The sequence below is a fragment of the Brachycentrus maculatus genome, unplaced genomic scaffold (assembly GCF_059751285.1).
Source record: "Brachycentrus maculatus isolate JH-2025_06_01 unplaced genomic scaffold, ASM5975128v1 h1tg000534l, whole genome shotgun sequence".
NCBI lineage: Eukaryota > Metazoa > Arthropoda > Insecta > Trichoptera > Brachycentridae > Brachycentrus > Brachycentrus maculatus.
In genome coordinates, this window is record NW_028281280.1 from 708,220 (window position 1) to 731,278 (window position 23,059).

The following is a 23,059-nucleotide window of genomic DNA, read 5'->3' on the forward strand; positions in this document are numbered from 1 at the left end:
TATATATATATATATATATATATATATATATATATATATATATATATATAAACAGCGCGTGAAGAGTATGCGGGAACCGCGACACTATATTCGCATCTCACTCTTCATACTTAACATACACTGTGCAAACGTGAGGAGCTAAAAGCTCAATGTTCTCTGGCTAGCCGCTAGCGGGCTAGTCAGCAGTCAGCAGTCGCTTTTGGGCTTCCGACAAGAGTGGACCTTGTTCCGTGAGCGTTGCCAGATGGTTTTTTAATGTTTTCAGCAAATATATTTAAATTATTAAAATTTATAATATATATATATATATATATATATATATATATATATATATATATATATATATATATATATATATATATATATATATATATATATATATATATATATATATATATATATATATATATATATATATATATATATATATATATATATATATATATATATACATATTTATATATATAGTCCGCCTCCGTAGTGTAATGGTCAGCACGCTCGGCTACCGTTCTGGAGGGTTCGATTCCCAAGGGGGGTAAAAATAAATATAAGTGTTGCACTGTAAAAAGTTCAATAAGTGGCTTGATATTTATTTTTAATACATTGTATTATATTTTTAAACTAAAAACGTTCTCCTGAAAAATCAAGTTTTTTGATTTATGACGTTCTTGAAAGGAGTGAGCGATATATGTTTAATTTATTAGCCAATCGTGATATTTATCCATTCCCATCTTTAAAAAAAAGTTCAAATTGACGGTCTGAAATGTACTAAAATCATAATCAAAACTACACAAACCTCTTACCACTTGTCGACACTGTTGCGGAGGCATGACCGTATTGCTAGCTCCAGGCAGGGGTCCCTCGATGCTGCTGCGTTTTCCGATTTCCTTGGCTCGCTGTTGTGTAGTTTCGTCCATGGACTGTCCCTTCCTGGCCTGCAGGCAGAAGGCCTCCACAGCGGCTAGTCTGGCATCCTTTTTGGCAGAGCCTCTCTGAATAGGGCTTCGATCTCCACTTTGCTCCAGAAGTCTGACGTCTCTTTTGATGGATTCTCCCCTAGAGCCTCTTGAAGCTATAGAACCAGATCTGCTGTCTGTAGAAGCCAGGCTACTGCGCTTTGAAATGATCCCACTTTGAAAAGAGCTTTGACTATCTATCGACTTCCTGATAGAAGTTTTTGCAGATGCATCTTGCTTGGCTAGATATGACCCAGGCGAAGATCCTTGGCTATCCATGGAAGACAGTCTGTCTCTCTTTGGCGAGTTGCTGTCTATAGAACCAACTCTGCTGTCTCTTTTCATCTCACCATCTATTGAATACATCCTGTTCTGTCGCAGGATATCCTCTCGAGAGTTCTTGATAGCATGGGGTTCGCTGTGAATTTCTATGGAAGTCGTTATGGTTGAATCTTTTGAGACGTTTGTAGGTGATTCTTGACCCATGCTGGTCGCCAGTTCTGCTGCTTCCTTGGAGATTCTTATTTCAGCATTTTCAGTCCTTTCTGCCATCGATGCAGCTTCCGAACTCATTCCAGAATTTTCCTCGATTGCATCGGACGTTCTTATGTTGTCTTTCTTCAAAGGTGACAGATCAGTTTTTGAAGACGATCTTTAAAAACATTTTAAAAAAATATTAATTTTATGTACCGAATTCTTGAATAAAATGTAACAATTAAAATCAAATTTATGAGGAGTATGTTAGTTAAAAACGGGAGCAGATTGTGCCCGAGGAAAACTTGGCATGATTAAAAACATCAAGTGCTTGATGATGCGATCTCTTAGACGAATGTGTGGTAAAATCATTGAACTTCGAATGGTGAAGTAAGGAAAGAATGCAAGGCTGATACGATCATTATCAATGAGTGAGGAAAGAATGGTTAAACTTTTTTATGAGGCGAATGTAGTTGGAAATGGGTGCAGAGGAAGACCGCGAAAATTTTGGCATGATCAAGATTATTAAGTGATCTTCGAATGGTGAAATAAGGAAAGCATGCGAGGCTGAGACAAGACACACTGTCCCACTAAAGCTGTCCCCACTAAACACTGTCCCATTTAAAGCTTTCCCACTCACAGCTGTCCCAAAAACCTGTACCACTTAAGGCTGTCCCATTAAATGCTTTTCTCACAAAACTGTTCTTTAATGATTTCTCACTTAACGCTGTCACATTTAACGCTTTCCCACTCAAACCTGTCGAACTAACGCTGTCTGTTTTACCTAACGCTGTCACATTTAACTCTTTTCCACACAAAGCCGTCCCACTACCCTGACTGTCTCACTTAACGCTGTCACAATCATCTCTTTCCTACTCAAATCTGTTCCATATAACGCTTTCTCACTAAAAGCCATTCCCACTAACGCTGTATTACTTAACGCTGTCCTATTAAACGCCTACCCACTCAAATCAGTCCTACTAACGCTAACCCTTTAACACTTATCCACTCAAAACTTTCCCACTAACGCTATAGCACTTAACGCTAACCATTTGAAGCTTTTCCACTCAAAACATTCCCACTATACGCTGTCTCATTTAACGCTGTCCCACTTACGCTGACCCACTTAACGCTGTCGCACTTAACGCTGTCCCACTTGACGCTGTCCCACTTAACGCTGTCCCACTTAACGTTGTCACACTTAATTCTGTCCCACTTAACGCGGTCACACTAAAGCTGTCCCACTTAACGCTTTCCCAAGTAACGCTGTCCCACTTAACGCTGTCCCACGTAACGCTGTACCACTAACGCTGTCCCACTTAACGCTGTCCCACTTAACGCTTTCCTAAACGCTGTTTCACTCAACGCTGTTTCACTTAACGCTGTTTCACTTAACGCTGTTTCACTTAACGCTGTTTTTCTTAAAGCTGTTTTGCTTAGCGCTCATTTGAGAACTTTTAGTCACGATTACAAGGTAAATGAGGAACAGTTTTGGGATCAGGAGAGGGTTTGGGGGATTGATCACCTTCTTTGCGCGTCCTTGGCGTGCGCGTCTCGCTGCGCTCTTGAGTCTCTGGGAGAGTCCTTCCTGGTCATGTGCTGGTAGCCAGGACTGGGCACCACGGGAGACGAAGCCAGGATCTCTCTGTAAAAGGGAATAGAAGAATAAACGAAAAGATCTGCTACATTTCGAGGTATCCCGACAATTATTACGACTCCTGACCCGGCCGCATTCAAGTATTTGACATACCTGATTGCGCCAAGTTTTCCTCGGTCGTCCTCTGCTTCTTTTTTCCAACTTAATTCGCCTCATAAATTTGTTAAACCGTTCTTTCTTCACTCACACGTTCCACATGTCCAAACCATCTCAACACACCTTTCTTAATTTTATCGTACAATTCAATCCTTGTTTAATTTCGGATATATTACCCAAAACAAATTGAAATGGAATTCTACCAACTGTCTGCAGCTACAATAAATTAGCCAGCTAGTATTGAGATTCATAGAACTTTCATTTACCTGAGCTCTCGAAGAAAGGCGCCGAAGAACGGAACAACTCGACATGACGGCATGGCGAGGGCTCTAGCCAACGCTCGTTCGTACTCCGCAGAAAGCAGAGCTGCAGACAGGAAGTCCAGCCCGGGTACCGGCTCCTCGCTGACGCTGAACCAGAAGCCCTTCAGCCTGCTGGATCTGGAAGCACAAGACGATCATACCCTCGAAACATGAGCAAGATCAAATTCACGGGGCAAATGTGGTTGGCAGAGGAAATGGGATCTAAATGGGATCTCCCAGTGAATCTCCAAACCCTGAAAACGTGAGCCAAAACCAAATTCACGAGGCTTGAAAGGTTATATGGTATAAGCAAAGGAAGAATGCAGTCGGGATGCCATCTCTCAGTGCGGCAAGACCATGTGTGGTAGATGTTCCAATGGTGATATAAGGAAAGGGTGCAAGGCTGAGATAAGCACTATCCAGCAAACTAAGGAAGGCGGCTTGGGATGGTTTGGGAAGGATGAGAGTAGACTGGATGCAGTCGGGATGCCATCTCTCAGTGCGGCAAGACCATGTATGGTAGATGTTCCAATGGTGATATAAGGAAAGGGTGCAAGGCTGAGATGAGCACTATCCAGCAAACTAAGGAAGGCGGCTTGGGATGGTTTGGGAAGGATGAGAGTAGACTCGATGCAGTCGGGATGCCATCTCTCAGTGTGGCAAGACCATGTTTGGTAGATTTTCCAATGGTGATATAAGGAAAGGGTGCAAGGCTGAGATGAGCACTATCCAGCAAACTAAGGAAGGCGGCTTGGGATGGTTTGGGAAGGATGAGAGTAGACTCGATGCAGTCGGGATGCCATCTCTCAGTGCGGCAAGACCATGTGTGGTAGATGTTCCAATGGTGATATAAGGAAAGGGTGCAAGGATGAGATGAGCACTATCCAGCAAACTAAGGAAGGCGGCTTGGGATGGTTTGGGAAGGATGAGAGTAGACTGGACGCAGTCGGGATGCCATCTCTCAGTGCGGCAAGACCATGTGTGGTAGATGTTCCAATGGTGATATAAGGAAAGGGTGCAAGGCTGAGATGAGCACTATCCAGCAAACTAAGGAAGGCGGGTTGGGATGGTTTGGACATGTGGAACCAATGAGTGAGGAAAGAACTGTAAAACAATATATGAGGCAAAGGAAGATTGATTAAAACATGACATGATCAGGTATTTCAAATACTCTTGGATGTGTTCAGGAGTTCTTAGAGGAGAATTATCGGCGGGTATGTATGAGAAGATTATTTGCCAAGAAATTGTTTGGTATGGCGTTCTATTCCCTCTGCCAACCCCTGCGGAAAGCAGCATGATGGCTAGTTAGTTAGTCAGTTGATATATAAACATAAAGTTTAGATTATAATCCAAGTTGGAATAAACCATTACATCGCCTGTCAGAAGCACGTTTCGCCGAAATTTCAAAGCCGAATACAATATATTTTTTCGCCGAAAAAGAACAAAGAAACGGAGATCTGTAAAAGAGAAAACTTTGTTTGTGACTCTCACTAACTTTTTTTCATCCGAAATCCAATACAGGCATTTCTCTTTTTGGACAATTTCGGTACAGAACGATTCTCGAAACTGGCTAACTAGCGATTTTAAAAGAAGCAATTTAAACATACATATATATGTAATAAAATAATAAAATAACTAGGTACCTACCTATACATTTTATTAAGTACTTACAAATAGTACCTACATAAAACAGTTCTACCACCAGATGTCGCATGCGTCGCACAGAATTAAACAAAAGAGATCCGATAGAAAAAAATATAATATTATTAACTGTCAGAATCAGATAGATATAAAAATTATTGTAAAGATTAATTGAGAATAAACTTTTATTGTCGTTTCTTTAATTACAAAGCAACACATTGTTTATTTTATTATTATACACCCACTTTACATATTATTTACACCCAATTTATAAAGAAAAATATTACCACGTTATATATATATATAAAAATATATAAATAAATATATATATATATATATATATATATATATATATATATATATATATATATATATATATATATATATATATATATATATATATATATATATATATATATATATATATATATATATATATATATATATATATATATATATATATATATATATATATATATATATATATGTATATATATATTCATAAAGTTACAATACTAATTTTGAGTAGACTGCTCGAGGATAGGTCCAACTCGCCGCACCCTTTTAGCGTCACATTAAAAATACTTTAATAAATTTAATGCCACAGTCGAACACGTGTCCTCCGGGGAGCTAGGGGCAAGCTGGGGGTCAATTACACGGGAACCGTCTGACCGTATTCCCAGAGTGTTGGGAATAATTCATACCACATGAAAGTAATGGGAAAACATGCCCCTAAGTTTGCTGCTACCGACTATGAATACTGTACAATACGGCGCAATTAGAGAAATTACTAATTTAATTAATTATGTATATTTGTGTGTGTGTGTGTGTGTGTGTGTGTATATATAAATATATATATATATATATATATATATATATATATATATATATATATATATATATATATATATATATATATATATATATATATATATATATATATATATATATATATATATATATATATATATATATATATATATATATATATATATATGTATATATATATATATATTATAGATATATATATGAGTGTGTCCAAATACTTGTTCACAAATCTGGATTATCTCCAATTATAGGAGTTATTTTCATATTATTTTTTTACATCTCATCAAGGATGAAGAAGAATATGGAAGTCTGGGCATTTACGGGGCTTACGACCGTCATAGGCTGGTTTAAGTGATCACTTTACACACGTGTAACATTCACCAATTCTACCCATTATTGACAACCACGCTACTCAAATTCTTGAAAGTTCTATATATATGACCCAATTTTGAAACATTGTTCTTGAATCACTAGAACTTCACTAGAGACATCTATTGGTGAGATGAAAAGAAGCTATTTATTAAGCAGAAACTCTTATATTAGGATGTGAGGTCCGAATCCTGGATTATAATCACACACATGAGAAACAAAAATAAAAAATACGTAAAAATAAATAAGCTTAAATAATAAAAATGAAAATGATATTTTCTGGCGTGAATGTTACACGTGTGTAAAGTGATAACTTAAACCAGCTTATGACGGTCGTCAGCCCCGTAAATGCCCAGACTTCCATATTCTTCTCCATCTCTGATGAGATGTCAAAAAATAATATTTTACGTTTCGTTAGTTAGTCAATTTCTCCTGTACGACTGAAGTATACTTGTTTGCAAATCCCATATGCAGGTGAGCGTCGAACTAAAGGGTATGGTATCGGATACCATAGGTTCGTTACATCACATCGGGTTTGGTTAGTAGATTTCCCCAGAGATGGGGGGTGTATCGTGTGTGGAGTGGGTTATGACACACGACCTAGACGTAATTACATCCGGTTTGCTCTCGTATTAATGACGCCGGATGCAGAAACAAACCCCAACGCTAAATATACAAGATTACTTTGAGAAACTTCGAGATATTAGCATAGCAAATGAAGCTCATAAGAATGGATTATTTTGCTACCGTTCTGGAGGTCCCGGGTTCTATTTCCAGGGGGTTCAAACATTTATTTAAGTGATTTTTTCACTGTAATATTTATTCAATATTACCCTGGACTGGTACCTGAAGCGGACGGCTGATCACCTTTCCTTCATGTGTTGACGATCAAGATAACACTGCGTGTATACGACACAGTGTCCTATGCACCATTGGGGCGAGGATAGGGGGTTTATATTATATATATATATATATATATATATATATATATATATATATATATATATATATATATATATATATATATATATATATATATATATATATATATATATATATATATATATATATATATATATATGTTCCACATTTCCAAACCATCCCAAGCCGCCTTCCTTAGTTTGCTGGATAGTGCTCAGTATTTGAAATACCTGATCATGTCATGGTTTAATCAATCTTCCTTTGCCTCATATATTTGTTTTACAGTTCTTTCCTCACTCATTGGTTCCACGTGGCCAAACCATCCCAACCCGCCTTCCTTAGTTTGTTGGATAGTGCTCATCTCAGCCTTGCACCCTTTCCTTATATCACCATTGGAACATCTACCATACATGGTCTTGCCGCACTGAGAGATGGCATCCCGACTGCATCCAGTCTACTCTCATCCTTCCCAAACCATCCCAAGCCGCCTTCCTTAGTTTGCTGGATAGTGCTCATCTCAGCCTTGCACCCTTTCCTTATATCACCATTGGAACATCTACCATACATGGTCTTTCCGCACTGAGAGATGGCATTCTGACAGCATTCAGCCTACTTTAATACGAAAATATATTAAAAATAGTATTAATATAAATATAAAAATGCTGAGTCATGGTCAATTTTAAGCTGGTAGTATTAAAAAAGTAAGATCCATATATATCCACAGGTGTAATACCTCTAAGGAATACTGTTCTCCTAACTCAAAAAGTAGTATCTGCATAAATACATACATTTCAATCGATACAGTGACATAAAATAATTTTTAATATCAACAATATTTCGAGTGTGTCCAAATACTTGTTCACAAATCTGGATTATCTCCAATCAAATGAGAATTTGAACAATATATATAGAAGTTCCAAGAATTTGTGTAGTGTGGTTGTCAATCTAGGTAGAATTGGTGAATGTTACACGTGTGTAAAGTGATCACTCAAACAGCCTATGACAGTCGTAAGCCCACCAAATGCCCAGACTTTCATATTCTTCTTCATCTATATTGAGATGTTAAAAAATAGTGCTTCGTGGGTGTATACACTAAGTTATATTACCAGATACAGGTGTATACACTAACTTTTATTGGCGTTCCATCCTTTCTGCCTACCCCTGTCAGGAAACGGCGTATTTGTAGAAGTAGTAGTAGCATTATATTAGCAGACATGTACGGTTGTCCAAACCCAAATTACAGCAAGGGACATTTTTTTGTAGTACTTTTTTTGTGCATTTTTGGACTAATAAGTAGAATCTACTTAGTCAAAAAATGCAAAAAAACATACTACAAAAAATGTCCCTTACTGTGTGTTTAAGTTTGGACAGCCAAGGCAGTTACCCCCTTCTTGCTTAGCGCGACGGTACGAATAGGTGTCACGTCTCTTCCTCAGGGGATCGTAAAACTATCCGGAATTACGCCCTGAAGCAGGTACCGTACATAAAACCTTATCAGGATATCGACCCTCATTTTATTTATTTGTAGCCATGAAAGGACTCAAAATAATTATTGAAGTGTATGAAAAAGGGAGGTTTGTATATATGTGTATATATATATATATATATATATATATATATATATATATATATATATATATATATATATATATATATATATATATATATATATATATATATATATATATATATATATATATATATATATATATATATATATATATATATATATATATATATATATATATATATATATATATATATATATATATATATATATATATATATATATATATATATATATATATATATATATATATATATATATATATATATATATATATATATATATATATATATATATATATATATATATAAAGGCGTGTTGAGATGGTTTGGACATGTAAAACGAATGAGTGAGGAAAGAACGGTAAAACAAATTTATGAGGCGAATGTAAATGGAAAAAAGAGCAGAGGAAGACCGAAAAAAACACGGCACGATCAGGAATGTTAAATACTTGAAAGTGGTCAGGTTAGGAGTCGTAACTATCGGCGGGTGTGTATGAGGAGATGCACGAACGTGGAAGAGGCGAGGAATGTTCGCAAGGACAGAATGGTGGGGCGTTCTATTCTCTCTATAAAAAAATGTAAAAAAAAAAGCAGAGGTAGACTGAGGAAAACATGACATGATCAAATGCCTCAAGTACCTGGGCTAACCTGACCTAACGTAATATAACGTTTCTAAACCTTACTCATTCTAAGTAGGTACTAAGTTATACTAGTTTGGCGTTCCATTCTCTCAGCCTACCCCTGCAGGGAAGCAGCGTGGCGTCAGATAGTTCATTCCTTGCGATTTCTGGTATTTCTAGCTTGTCGAATATTCCTTGCATTCTCCGGTAGCTAGTCGAATATTCCTTGCATTTTCCGGTAGCTTGTCGAATATCCCTTGCATTCTCTGGTAGCTTGTCAAATATCTCTTGCATTCTCTGGTAGCTTGTCGAGGAGTTAGGACCGATGGAGTCTCTTCGGAAATGGCGAATGCTGGTCACCTAGAGCAAGTAGTTTCCGCCGGCCTACAGCGTCCAATACAGCTGAAGGCCGAAAGAAACCCCTGCGCTTGATGCCATCGTCTTCTCAAGGTCTGGAGCCGGGCTGGTGATGCTGCAGCAGGAAGGAGGAAGAACGAAGATCATCAGAAGTCTTCATCCTCATCAGGCACCTGTCTCCGTAGCGATATGGTACTCGAATCGAAGGTCCTTTCTTTTTTATTGTAACTGCAGACAGTTGGTAGAATTCCATATTGAATTGTTGGGTAATATATCCAAAATAAAACAAGGTTTGTTGGATTGAATTCTACATTTATTTATGTATATCTTAATCTTTTGTCCGCCTCCGTAGCGTAATCGTCAGCACGCTCGGCTACCGTTCTGGAGGTCCCGGGTTCGATTCCCAGGAGGGGGTCAAATTAATATAAGTGACTTTTTCACTCCAATATTTATTCAATATTACCCTGGACTGGTACCTGAAGTGGAAGGCTGATCACCTTTCCTTCGTGTGAAAACGATCAAGATAACACTGCGTTTATAATGCAGTGCCCTATGCACCATTGGGGTTCGGATAAGGATTTGAATTAATGCAAATCTTAATACGTGACGTGTTTCCTCTTCTTAGGACATTATCATACACAATAATTTTAAAATGTTTGATAATGTCCTAAGAAGAGGAAATGCGTCACGTATTAAGATATACATAAATAAATGCGGAATTCAATCCAACAAACCTTGTTTTATTTTGGATATATTACCCAACAGGTCCTTTCTTTCTTTTTGTAAGACATGGAGAGTAAGTTTACCCAATTATTTCGTATTACCGGGCACGGACACGACATAGACAGCGAGTTTATTCGTTTATTTCGTACGACCGGGCACAGGAACGACAACAGAGAGTGAATAGACTTGCCCAAGGCTGGTTTGGAGTACTCACTTGAGTCCGGCGACGATCTCCATGGCCCCGTTGAAGTTGCCGACGCTCCAGCAGGTGAGCGCCACCCGCACGAGGCAGGCGAGGGTGGCGCGGCGCTCCAGCACGCAGGGGGCCCCCAACACCAGCTCGGTGGTCCATGCGCTCACCTGGTACCAAGATCAATAATGTTATTTATTTATTTATTTATTTTGATATATACGGTACTCGGCTGTCCAAACTTAATACACAGTAAGGGACATTTTTTTTGTAATATATTTTTTTGCATTTTTGGACTAAGTAGAATCTACTTAGTCCAAAAATGCAAAAAAAAACGTACCACAAAAAAATGTCCCTTACTGTGTTTTGAGTTTGTACCATTATTTACATGAATATGTATAAAAAACACATAAATTGCGACACATCAATTTAACAAGTTGTTATAAACTACTTACATTGGAAAATGTTATAAGAATGTTATATAAAAAAAAAAAATAAAAATGTTGCATAAATAAAATGTTATGTGTAAACCACTTACAATAAATATTTTGGTTTTTCCAAATCCTATAAAATATTATAAATTACAATGTTACCATAAATGTTAGAGTGTTACAATAAATGTTTGAGTGTTACAATAAATGTTAGAGTGTTACAATAAATCTTAGAGTGTTACTATAAATGTTACAGTGTTTCAATAAATGTTAGAGTGTTACAATAAATGTTAGAGTGTTACTATAAATGTTACAGTGTTTCAATAAATGTTAGAGTGTTACAATAAATGTTAGAGTGTTACAATAATGTTAGAGTGTTACAATAAATGTTAGAATGTTACAATAAATGTGAGAGTGTTACAATAAATGATAGAGTGTTACAATATATGTTGAGTGTTTCTATAAATGTTACAGTTTTTCGATAAATGTTAGAGTGTTACAATAAATGTTACAGTGTAACAATAAATTTTAGAGTGTTACAATAAATGTTAGTGTTACTATAAATGTAAGAGTGTTACAATCAATGTTACAGTGTTATAATGTTACAATGTAACAAGGTTACAATATTAATAAAAATGTTACGATGTTACAGTGTTACATTGCTAATGTGTAATAATGTAACATGGTTACAATGTTACAATGTTACAGTGTTACAATACCTGTTCACCTCTATAGTGTAATGGTCGGCACGCTCGGTTACCGCGCTGAAGGTCCCGGGTTCGATTCCCAGAGGGGGGGGGGATAGTGTGAAACAATGCCTTAAGATCTGAGCAACCTATGACATTATACATTAAGATATTAAGTATATAGTATATTATTTTTTCTTCAATGCCTCATATCAGAAAATTACGTACCGTAGAACGGGGCTACTTGAACTTTGATGTGTTTACTTGAGCCCAGTACAAAAAAGAGATTTGAATCTGTATTTTGTCAACAATAATGAACGAATGAACATGATTCATGGTTTCCCTGACAGGTGACACTTATTGCCACCATACGTTCATTATTGTAGACCAAATACAGATTGATTTTTTTTTTGTACTGGGGTCAAGTAACACATCAAAGTTCAAGTAGCCCCGTTCTACGGTATTTCCGTTTCGACTCCGTCATTCATTTGTAATATTTTTACGTCATCAATCAATCTTTCAATTTTGGTCGAACGACTTTTGGCAACTTCTCAAACAAGACTACAATACTCTCAACTCCCTATTAAGACGTTTTTGTACGATCGCAATTTAACAAAAAAATTACAAAAATATAAATCTATTCGACCGTCCATACAACAGTAATATGGAGCATTTTCACGTCTTACGTAGTTGAAGAAGAATATGGAAGAATGGTGAATGTTGCACGTGTATAGAGTGTATCTTGTAAGATAGTGTGAAACAATGCTCAGATCTTGTAGGTTAGTGTGAAATGATACCTAAATCCATAAGATAATGTAAAATGATGCCTAGATTTTGTAAAATCGTGTATAACGTTGCTCAGTTCTTATAAAATGGTGTGAAGCGATGTATATTATAGAATAGTGCTACATTTTGTCAAGATCTTAAAGGATTGTGTAAAATGATGCCCAGATCTTTAAGGATAGAGTGAAACGATACCGAAATCCATAAGATAGTGTAAAATGATGCCTAGATTTTGTAAAATAGTGTATAACGTTGCTCAGTACTTATAAAATGGTGTGAAGCGATGCATATTATAGAACAGTGTTAAATTTTGACAAGATCTTAAGGGATTGTGTAAAATGATGCCCAGATCTTATAGGTTAGTGTGAAAATATGCCCATATCTTATAGGTTAGTGTGAAACCATGCCCATATCTTATAGGTTAGTGTGAAACCATGCCCAGATCTTATAGGATAGTGTGAAACGATACCTAAATCCAGAAGATAGTGTAAAATGATGCCCAGGTTTTATAGGTTAGTGTGAAACTATGGCCAGATACTATATATTTTATTTATTTATTGGCAAAACACACAAAATTGAGTGATACATGACCCAGATCCTATAGGATAGTGTGAAACGATACCTAAATCCAGAAGATAGTATAAAATGATGCCCGGGTTTTATAGGTTAGTGTGAAACTATGGCCAGATACTATATATTTTATTTATTAATTGGCAAAACATACAAAATTGAGTGATACATGAGCCAGATCCTATAGGATAGTGTGAAACGATACCTAAATCCAGAAGATAGTATAAAATGATGCCCGGGTTTTATAGGTTAGTGTGAAACTATGGCCAGATACTATATATTTTATTTATTAATTGGCAAAACATACAAAATTGAGTGATACATGACACAGATCCTATAGGATAGTGTAAAACGATACCCAAATCTATATAAGATAGTGTAAAACGATATCCAGATTTTGTAAAAAAGTGCATAATGTTACTTAAGTCTTATACCATCTTATAAAATAGTGTGGAACGATGTCTGATGAATTCTTGAATAGTGCTCTTAGTGTATAATTGTTTTCCCTCTCTCTTCCAAGACTTTATTTTTGTATTATTTTTTGATATCTCATCAAAGATGAAGAAGAATATGGAAGTCTGGGCATTTACGGGGCTCACGACCGTCATAGGCTGGTTTAAGTGATCACTTTACACACGTGTAACATTCACCAATTCTACCCATTATTGAATAAATACCCATTATTAAATAAATTATCTGGTCAAATTATAAGCTTAATAATAAAAATGAAAATGGTATTTTCTGGCGTTTCTCATGTGTGTGATTATAATCCAGGATTCGGACCTCACATACTGATATAAGAGTTTCTGCTTAGTAAAAAGCTTCTTTACATCTCACCAATAGATGTCTCTAGTGAAGTTCTAGTGATTCATGAATAAGGTTTCTAAATTGGTTCATATATAGAACTTCCAAGAATTTGAGTAGTGTGGTTGTCAATAATGGGTAGAATCGGTGAATGTTACACGTGTGTAAAGTGATCATTTAAACCAGCCTATGACGGTCGTAAGCCCCGTAAATGCCCAGACTTCCATATTCTTCTTCATCTTTGCTGAGATATCAAAAAATTATATTAAAATAACTCCTGTAATTGGAGATAATCCAGATTTTGTGAACAAGTATTTGGACACACTCAAAATGTTGTAAATAAATTATCTGGTCACTTTATTTTTGTATAAATCGCTCACTCCTTTCAACAACGTCATATATTAAAAATCGTCAATTTTCAGTTGTGCATGTTTTCTGAATGCCCAAAAAATGTACTATATCCCAGCAAAAACGGCATGTTTTTAACTTAATATTTACCCGCTACAGGGCAGAAAGTGTTGTTTTTGCATTTTGAAGAAAAGGTATTGTTTAATAATTTTTTTAAATATACTATATATGTTTCAAATGGAGAAAAAACATTTAGGTTTTACCTAAAGAGATCTGTTGCACAATAAAAAGTTCAATAAGTAGCTTGATATTAATTTTTAATACATTTAACTATATTTTTAAATTTTAAAAACGATCTCCTGAAAAATCAAGTTTTTGATAAATGACGTTGTTGAAAGGAGTGAGCGAAATGTCAGACCGTAACAATTTCATTTTAATGACCTGATGATGGAATAATTATTCCGAACGGTAGTCACGAATCTAATAGCGAAGTGTGAACGGTATACGCTACTATAAAAACATTACACAGACGCGCTAATCACTGCACTAAGGAGTCAGATAACATGATAACAGATAATCAAAGGGCAAGAACAAATAATTGGATTCATCATTTTCCGAACTAAAGAAAAAAAATACCCAGAGATAAAATCTCAACGCGAAAAATAAATGTCAGATAAGCATAAATGTACCTTCTGTATATTTAAATAATATTATTAAAAGGGTAGCCTCATTAATAGGGGGTGGGGAATCTTTAGACGGTGTCAATCGAATCCTTTTGACAAGGTCTACTCATTTTACTGTATTTTCTTGAGGGGTAGAGACTAAGTAATTTAATACAGAAGCCCTCATTAGTATGAAAAATTTGATAAAGTTTGCGTAAAAGGAATTCGAGACAGCGCTTATCTTTTATTTCAATTTTCCGCGAAAAAATGGTACAGTAGATATAAATCAATCCTGGAATAAGTGTTGGGGAACAATTTGAAGAGGCTGGAGGTCAAAATGAATGGTAGAATAGTGTATGGAAGGTGTACTTGCAGTCGGAATGGGTGCAGAGTGTAAGGGAGCACTGCCCGCAGAATGGAGGTCAGACTACTCCCTGAATGGTAGAACAGTGTACGGTAGATGTACCTGCAGTCGGAATGGGTGCAGAGTGTAAGGGAGCACTGCCCGCAGAATGGAGGTCAGACTACTCCCTGAATGGTAGAACAGTGTACGGTAGATGTACCTGCAGTCGGAATGGGTGCAGAGTGTAAGGGAGCACTGCCCGCAGAATGGAGGTCAGACTACTCCCTGAATGGTAGAACAGTGTACGGTAGATGTACCTGCAGTCGGAATGGGTGCAGAGTGTAAGGGAGCACTGCCCGCAGAATGGAGGTCAGAATACTCCCTGAATGGTAGAACAGTGTACGGTAGATGTACCTGCAGTCGGAACGGGTGCAGAGTGTAAGGGAGCGTCATTCATAGGATAGAGTTCAGACTTTTCATCTATTGACTTACCTCGTTGAATCTCTTGATGAGGTTTTTAACTGTTGAACTGCTTGTGGTAGGAGATGGACCAAGAACAGTTTCGCCTCCAAGATCCACACTAACTTGTCGCAGAAACTCCATAGGAGGAACCTATGAAATAAATATAACTTGTAAGTAATGAAGAAAGGGTTCAAGACAAACATGATTCAAATATAATATAATCCCATTTGTAGCTCACAAGTTGTCGTCCGGAGTGGACGTATTCGCTACGCAATGCTAAATAAAAGCAACATTTAGGAGTTTTTTCCCGTTTTTTTAAATCACATTTTCATATGGTGTACAGAGTGCCTGGGAGTGTTTGGCATCGTAAGGGAAGGGAAATCAACTATAACCTAACAATGAGTATTTCAATGTTTTAGAATTAGTACATAAACCCTGATGATGACAAGGTTCTTGTCGAAGCCGGTTGGAAAAAGTGTACCAATAAATAATGGTTAAAAACATATTTTACTATATTATTTTGAGAGATAAAAAGACTTGGTTTTTTGATCCACTCACATTTTTATTAACCAACTAGTTTCGGCAACAACCTGTTGCCCTCTTCAGGGTTTAATTTATTCAATATTCAAAACGTATTTTAATTAATGTTTCGGCATTTACTTTGTGGTAAGACGTGTTAAAATGATTAAGGAAACGCGGGTTCAATAACTAAAAATATTTCGAAAATCTTACCCTCCCATATCCAACCTGCATATTATACAAATAATAATTTACATAAAATCCTCGATAACTCAAAATCAAAAAATGATATATTACAAAAAAGTGGTATTTATGAAATTTCATGTGAAGATTGTGATAAAAAATATATATGCCAAACAGCGAGAAATCTAAACACTAGAATTTAAAAAAACATTGTAGCGGTCTTGTTAGTAATTATTTTTCGGAATTTTCAAATCACATAATAGATACTAATCACTCATTCCACTCTCATACATTAAAATTATTACACCTTGTTCCACATAAAGGCCAAATTATGAATTATTTAGAAAAGTAGAAATCCAAAAAAAACTCAATTCTAATAATAATTTATCAAATAATATGTTGTTTAAAAATTCCTCACCTTTGCTTTCCGTTTTTTCTTTATTTTCAAACTTCGCACCCTTGACTAACCCCTCCTCCCTCTAACTAACCCCTCTCCTTATTTATAAAACAGTTTTTTTTATTTAATATTTTGTGACACTATATATACAAATATATATATATATATATATATATATATATATATATATATATATATATATATATATATATATATATATATATATATATATATATATATATATATATATATATATATATATATATATATATATATATATATATATATATATATATATATATATATATATATATATATATATATATATATATATATATATATATATATATATATATATATATATATATATATATATATATATATATATATATATATATATATATATATATATATATATATATATATATATATATATATATATATATATATATACATATATAATAATAATAATAATAAATCCCTTACCGCACCCCAATGGTGCATAGGGCACTGCTTCATATAAACGCAGTGTTATCTCGATCGTTTACACATGAAGGAAAGGTGATCAGCCCCCCAACTTCAGGTACCAGTCCAGTGTAATATTGAATAAATATTAGAGTGAAAAAAATCACTTTTATTTATTAAACCCTTCTGGGAATCGAACCCGGGACCTCCAGAACGGTAGGCGAGCATGCTGACCATTACACTACGGAGGCGGATATATATATATATATATATATATATATATATATATATATATATATATATATATATATATATATGTATATATTTATATATTTATATATATATATATATATATATATATATATATATATATATATATATATATATATATATATATATATATATATATATATATATATATATATATATATATATATATATATATATATATATATATATATATATATGTATATATATATATATATATATATATATATATAGTGTGCGGGAACCGCGACACTCTTCACGCGCTGTTTATATGTTTATTGTTGCCAGATGGTTTTTTAATGTTTTTAGCAAATAAATCTAGATTTTTACAATTTTTGACTTCATTTATAATTAATCAAGGGGATTAGCTATGAATATCCGTATTTTTCCGATTAAAAATGGCAATTTTTTTAATGTGTAGTTACTACCCAACACCGGGACGCGCGTTTTATTTTAGCACCGGAGGGAAAGGTTAAAATTCAATGCTAAAAAAAATTATTACCTGATAAAATAAATGGTATTCATTGTCAGTCAGTCTTAGGGCCACTTCTTCTGGGTAGGCTAGTATATTTTTTAATGACATCAGCTCTTCTATACTGTCATGATCAAACTGCGACTCTTTCGAGATACCTAGAAAAGAAATAAATATATGTTATCAAATATTAAATTTAGAGAAGCTCAAATGCACACAGCGATCCATGAAGAGATCCATGCTTTGTATAGGGAGGTTTTTTAGAGGTATAAACTAACTAACTAACTAACCATCACGCCGCTTCCCCGCAGGGGTAGGCAGAGGAATAGAGCGCCACACCACTCTGTCCTTGCAAACATTCTTCGCCTCTTCCACGTTCATGCATCTCCTCATACCTACCCACCGATTGTTAGACTCCTAACCTGACCACTTTCAAGTATTTGGCATACCTGATCGTGCCATGTTTTTTTCGGTCTTCCTCTGCTGCTTTTCCCACTAACATTCGCCTCATAAATTTGTTTTACCGTTCTTTCTTCACTCATTCGTTCTACATGTCCAAACCATCTCAACACACCTTTCTTAATTTTATCGATAATGCTTATCTCAGCTTTGCATTCCTTCCTTATTTCACTATTCGCACATCTATCATACGTCGTTTTGTCGCACATTCTTCTGAGAGATCGCATTTCGACTGCATTCAGTCTACTTTCATCCTTATTTTGCCAACTCCATGTTTCACTTCCAAACATTAGAGTTGGAACCAGGTATACAAATTCAATTTTAGAGGTATACAAATTCAAATTTCCAGGCACCACCCTGTGGGTTTTGAAATGAAAAAATGAACTGCTGAAACGCGAACGCTTAGATGGTCAGCTGGAGTGTCCCTTGCAGACAAAATAAAGAGTTCAGGCATTCGTGGAAGCCTGGCTGTAACAGGCATCAATAGTAAGGTAGAGGAAAGGCAATTGGAGGTGGTATGGGCACATAGGACGCAGAGAACCTGATCATATTGTAAACCAGGCTCCATAGATCTTCCTCGAAAGACGTCTAGAGGAAGACCAAAGAATTCATGGATCCTGCAGAAAGATAACATGATCCCCAGGCATGGCCTAGGTGACGTTGTATGTGACAGAAGGACCTACAGCCTGACGACGAGGAGAGCTGACCACAACAGTCTGCAAAGACGATAAGTCTGGATGAAACTAGGAAGAACATAATTCGTCATGGTCTATAAATGACCGTCAAAGTCATATTATTTTTTGACATCTCATCAAAGACGACGAAGAATATGGAAGTCTGGGCGTTTACGGGGCTGACGACCGTCATATGTAGGTTAGTTTAAGTGATCACTTTACACACGTATTACAAAACCAATTCTACCCATTATTGACAACCACACTACTCAAATTCTTGGAAGTTCTATATTTATAATAATAATAATAAAAACCTTATCCGCACCCCAATGGTGCATAGGGCACTGCGTCATATAAACGCAGTGTTATTTTGATCGTTTTACACATGAAGGAAAGGTGATCAGCCCTCCGCTTCAGGTACAAGTCCAGGGTAATATTGAATAAATATTACAGTGAAAAAATCACTTATATTTATTTTACCCCCCTTGGGAATCGAGCCCGGGACGTCTAGCGAACGGTAGCCGAGCGTGCAGACCATTACACTACGGAGGCGGACTAATGGCGGAGATGTATATAAATTAACCAATTTTTGATACATTGTTCTTGAATCACTAGAACTTCACTAGAGACATCTATCGGTGAGATGAAAATGTACAGACTTCCATATTCTTCTTCATCTTTGATGAGATGTCAAAAAATAATAGGAAAATAACTCCTGTAATTGGAGATAATCCAGATTTTGTGAAGTATTTGGACACACTCAAAATGTTATACAGTCAAAATCGCTCACCGTGAATCTGTTCAGAGCTGTACCCATCCTCGTCAATGCTGCTTCCTTTAGGGGTATCTTTCATGATCACCTGCAAAGATAACACAAATTATTGACTAACCATCAAGCCGCTTTCCGCAGGGGTAGGCAGAGAGAACAGAACGCCACAATGACCTATCTTTGCAAATAAACTTTCCCTCTTCCACGTTTGTGCATCTCCTCATACATCGCTCGCTCCTTTCAAGAACGTCATAAATCAAAAAGCTTGATTTTTCAGGAGAACGTTTTTAAAGTTCCATAATATAACACAATGTATTAAAAATAAATATCAAGCCACTTATAGAACTTTTTACTGTGCAACAGATCTTTTTAGGTGAAACCTGAAGGTTTTTTATCCATTTGAAAAATATTTAGTATATTTAAAAAAATGATTAAACAATACCTTTTCTTTAAAATGCAAAAACAACACTTTCTGCCCTGTAGCGGGTAAATATTAAGGTAAAAATATGCCTCTTTTGCTGTGATATAGTACATTTTCTGAGCATTTAGAAAACATGGACAACTGAAAACTGACGATTTTTGATTTATGACGTTCTTGAAAGGAGTGAGCTATATGGCAACACTGCTCGTGCGTTCCACATGTCCAAACCATCTCAACACACTTTTCCTAAATTTATCCATAGTGCTTATATCGGCCTTGTCGTGATTTTTTTTTTAAATTCAGAGTAATAATCGTAAGGCTCCCTTAGCCCGTAATCTGCGGATCGCATCTATTGTCGTTTTTTATAGAAGTACCGTTGACTGCGGATCGCATGCATAGTCGTTTTTCAACTTTACGTACTTATATCAACACCTATGGATAATTTTTTGCACTTAAATTTGGTTCGAGGCATGGATGAATTAGTTCTCTTTGATTTATTGTCATAAAATATCAAAATTATTTAAATTAAGTGTCAACTTTATCGTGAATACTTCCGGTCGGCTCGCGCTCCGCAGATACGACAGCCGCGTCTTCTATACAGCCGCCATACTTTAGGCCGCGAGTCCTTAAATGTTAATATTTTTGTGTAAATACACCATAAAAACATAATAAGTAAAGTGCATTGTGTACTGTGAACATCTATGATGGATATCCGAAAGTTTCACTACAAAAAATAGGCAAAAATAGGTTTTTTTTTGTCAAATAAAAAAGTTTGACACTCGAAATTGAGCAGCTTAGAGGTTAAGAGTCCCGGGTGTTCACTTTCTTCATTGTCTTTTACAGGGGTAAGAGCCCAGAATTCCACATAACCTTCTTCATCTATGTTGAGTTGTAAAAAATAAATAAAAAATGACCCCTAATTAGAGATAATCCAGATTTGTCAACAGGTATTTGTACTATTATTTGTGACAACTCATCAAATATGAAGAAGAATATGGAAGTCTGGGCATTTACGGGGCTGACGACCGTCATAGGCTGGTTTAAGTGATCAAAATGATAAAGTACACAAGTGGTAAAGTGATAAAGTACACAATATTTGTGATAAAGTACACAATCAAAAGTATAAAGTACAAGATAAGATAAAGTACAAGATCAAAGTGATAAAGTACACAATATTTGTGATAAAGTACACACGTGTAACGTTCACCAATTCCACCCATTATTGACAACCACACTATTAAAATTCTTGGGAGTTCTATATATGTGAACCAATTTCGAAACGTTGTTCTTGAATCACTAGAACTTCACTAGAGACGTCTTGTCAAAAATAATATGAAAATAACTCCTGTAATTGGAGATAATCCAGATTTTGTGAACAAGTATTTGGACACACTCAAAATGTTGTAAGTATTTGGACTCACTTTAAATTTTTAAAAATCTAAACTTTTCTTCAGATTCAAGTATTTTTCACCATTAATAGTTGAAGAATTTATGTTTTTTAAATGGTTTCTACTTTTGGGACTTGGAATATTGAAAAAATACTATTGTGAAATATTTAATTTCAAAGTATTTCACAATAGTACTAAGAGTATCGAAATACATACGTCGCTCACTCCTTTCAAGAACGTCATAAATCAAAAAACTTGATTTTTCATGAGAACGTTTTTAAAGTTTAAAAATATAATAATAATAAAACCCTTATCCGCACCCCAATGGTGCATAGGGCACTGCATCATATAAACGCAGTGTTATCTTGATCGTTTACACATGAAGGAAAGATGATCAGCCCTCCGCTTCAGGTACCAGTCCAGGGTAATATTGAATAAATATGACAGTGAAAAATATAACACAATGTATTAAAAATTAATATCAAGCCACTTATTGAACTTTTTACTGTGCAGCAGATCTTTTCAGGTAAAACCTGAAGGATTATTCTCCATTTGAAAAATATTAAGTTTATTTAAAAAAATAATAAATCGATACGTTTTCTTCAAAATGCAAAAACAACACATTCTGCCCTGTAGCGGGTAAATATTAAGTTAAAAATATGCCGCTTTTGCTGGGATATAGTACATTTTCTGGGCATTCAGAAAACATGCACAACTGAAAATTTATGATTTTTTATTTATGACGTTCTTGAAAGGAGTGAGCGATGTGTCGTCGGCCGAACACACTCGTTATCCCATTGAAGGAATAAAACAGTATTTTCTTTTTAAAACATTATACAAATGTGATGTTTGTGGTTTAAAGTATGTGTAAAATACCTCGAAAACCTTTTAATTTATTTCGAGTCGTCATAATATCTGTGATAAACATTCTCCAGTCTTATCAGTGCAATTTATCCCACGAAAAATCATGGTATTGTCACTCTATAAGGAATTTTTAGTTTAACATACTCAACCTACAAAGGATTGTATTAGACTCGTGAAGTGTTTATAACACCCGATATAATCAATATTTTCATTATTATTTTCTTTTGCTAAATTCGCCTTCGTAAAAACGTTGTTCTCGTAAGTTGGTAACGAATGACGTCAATACATAAGAGTGTTTCTGCTCAATAAAAAGCTTCTTTACATCTCACCAATAGATGTCTCTAGTGAAGTTTTAGTGATTCAAGAACAATGTTTCAAAATGGGTTCAT

General features: G+C 35.3%; 1 protein-coding gene across 1 annotated transcript in view; it reads right to left on the bottom strand.

Annotated features, from left to right (window-relative positions):
• LOC148301645 (1-phosphatidylinositol 4,5-bisphosphate phosphodiesterase epsilon-1-like) overlaps window positions 1-20,082 on the bottom strand; it is an 80,536-nt gene extending 60,454 nt beyond the window's left edge. The window contains exons 1-7 of the mRNA XM_088272990.1: window positions 20,019-20,082; window positions 18,126-18,253; window positions 15,823-15,942; window positions 10,728-10,873; window positions 3,450-3,623; window positions 2,956-3,075; window positions 804-1,608 (exon numbers count right to left, since the gene is read on the bottom strand). Of these exons, the coding sequence (XP_088129116.1) occupies window positions 804-1,608; window positions 2,956-3,075; window positions 3,450-3,623; window positions 10,728-10,873; window positions 15,823-15,942; window positions 18,126-18,253; window positions 20,019-20,082 (1,557 nt within the window). The remainder of the gene's footprint in view (window positions 1-803; window positions 1,609-2,955; window positions 3,076-3,449; window positions 3,624-10,727; window positions 10,874-15,822; window positions 15,943-18,125; window positions 18,254-20,018) is intronic.
• Window positions 20,083-23,059: the final 2,977 nt, after the last annotated feature.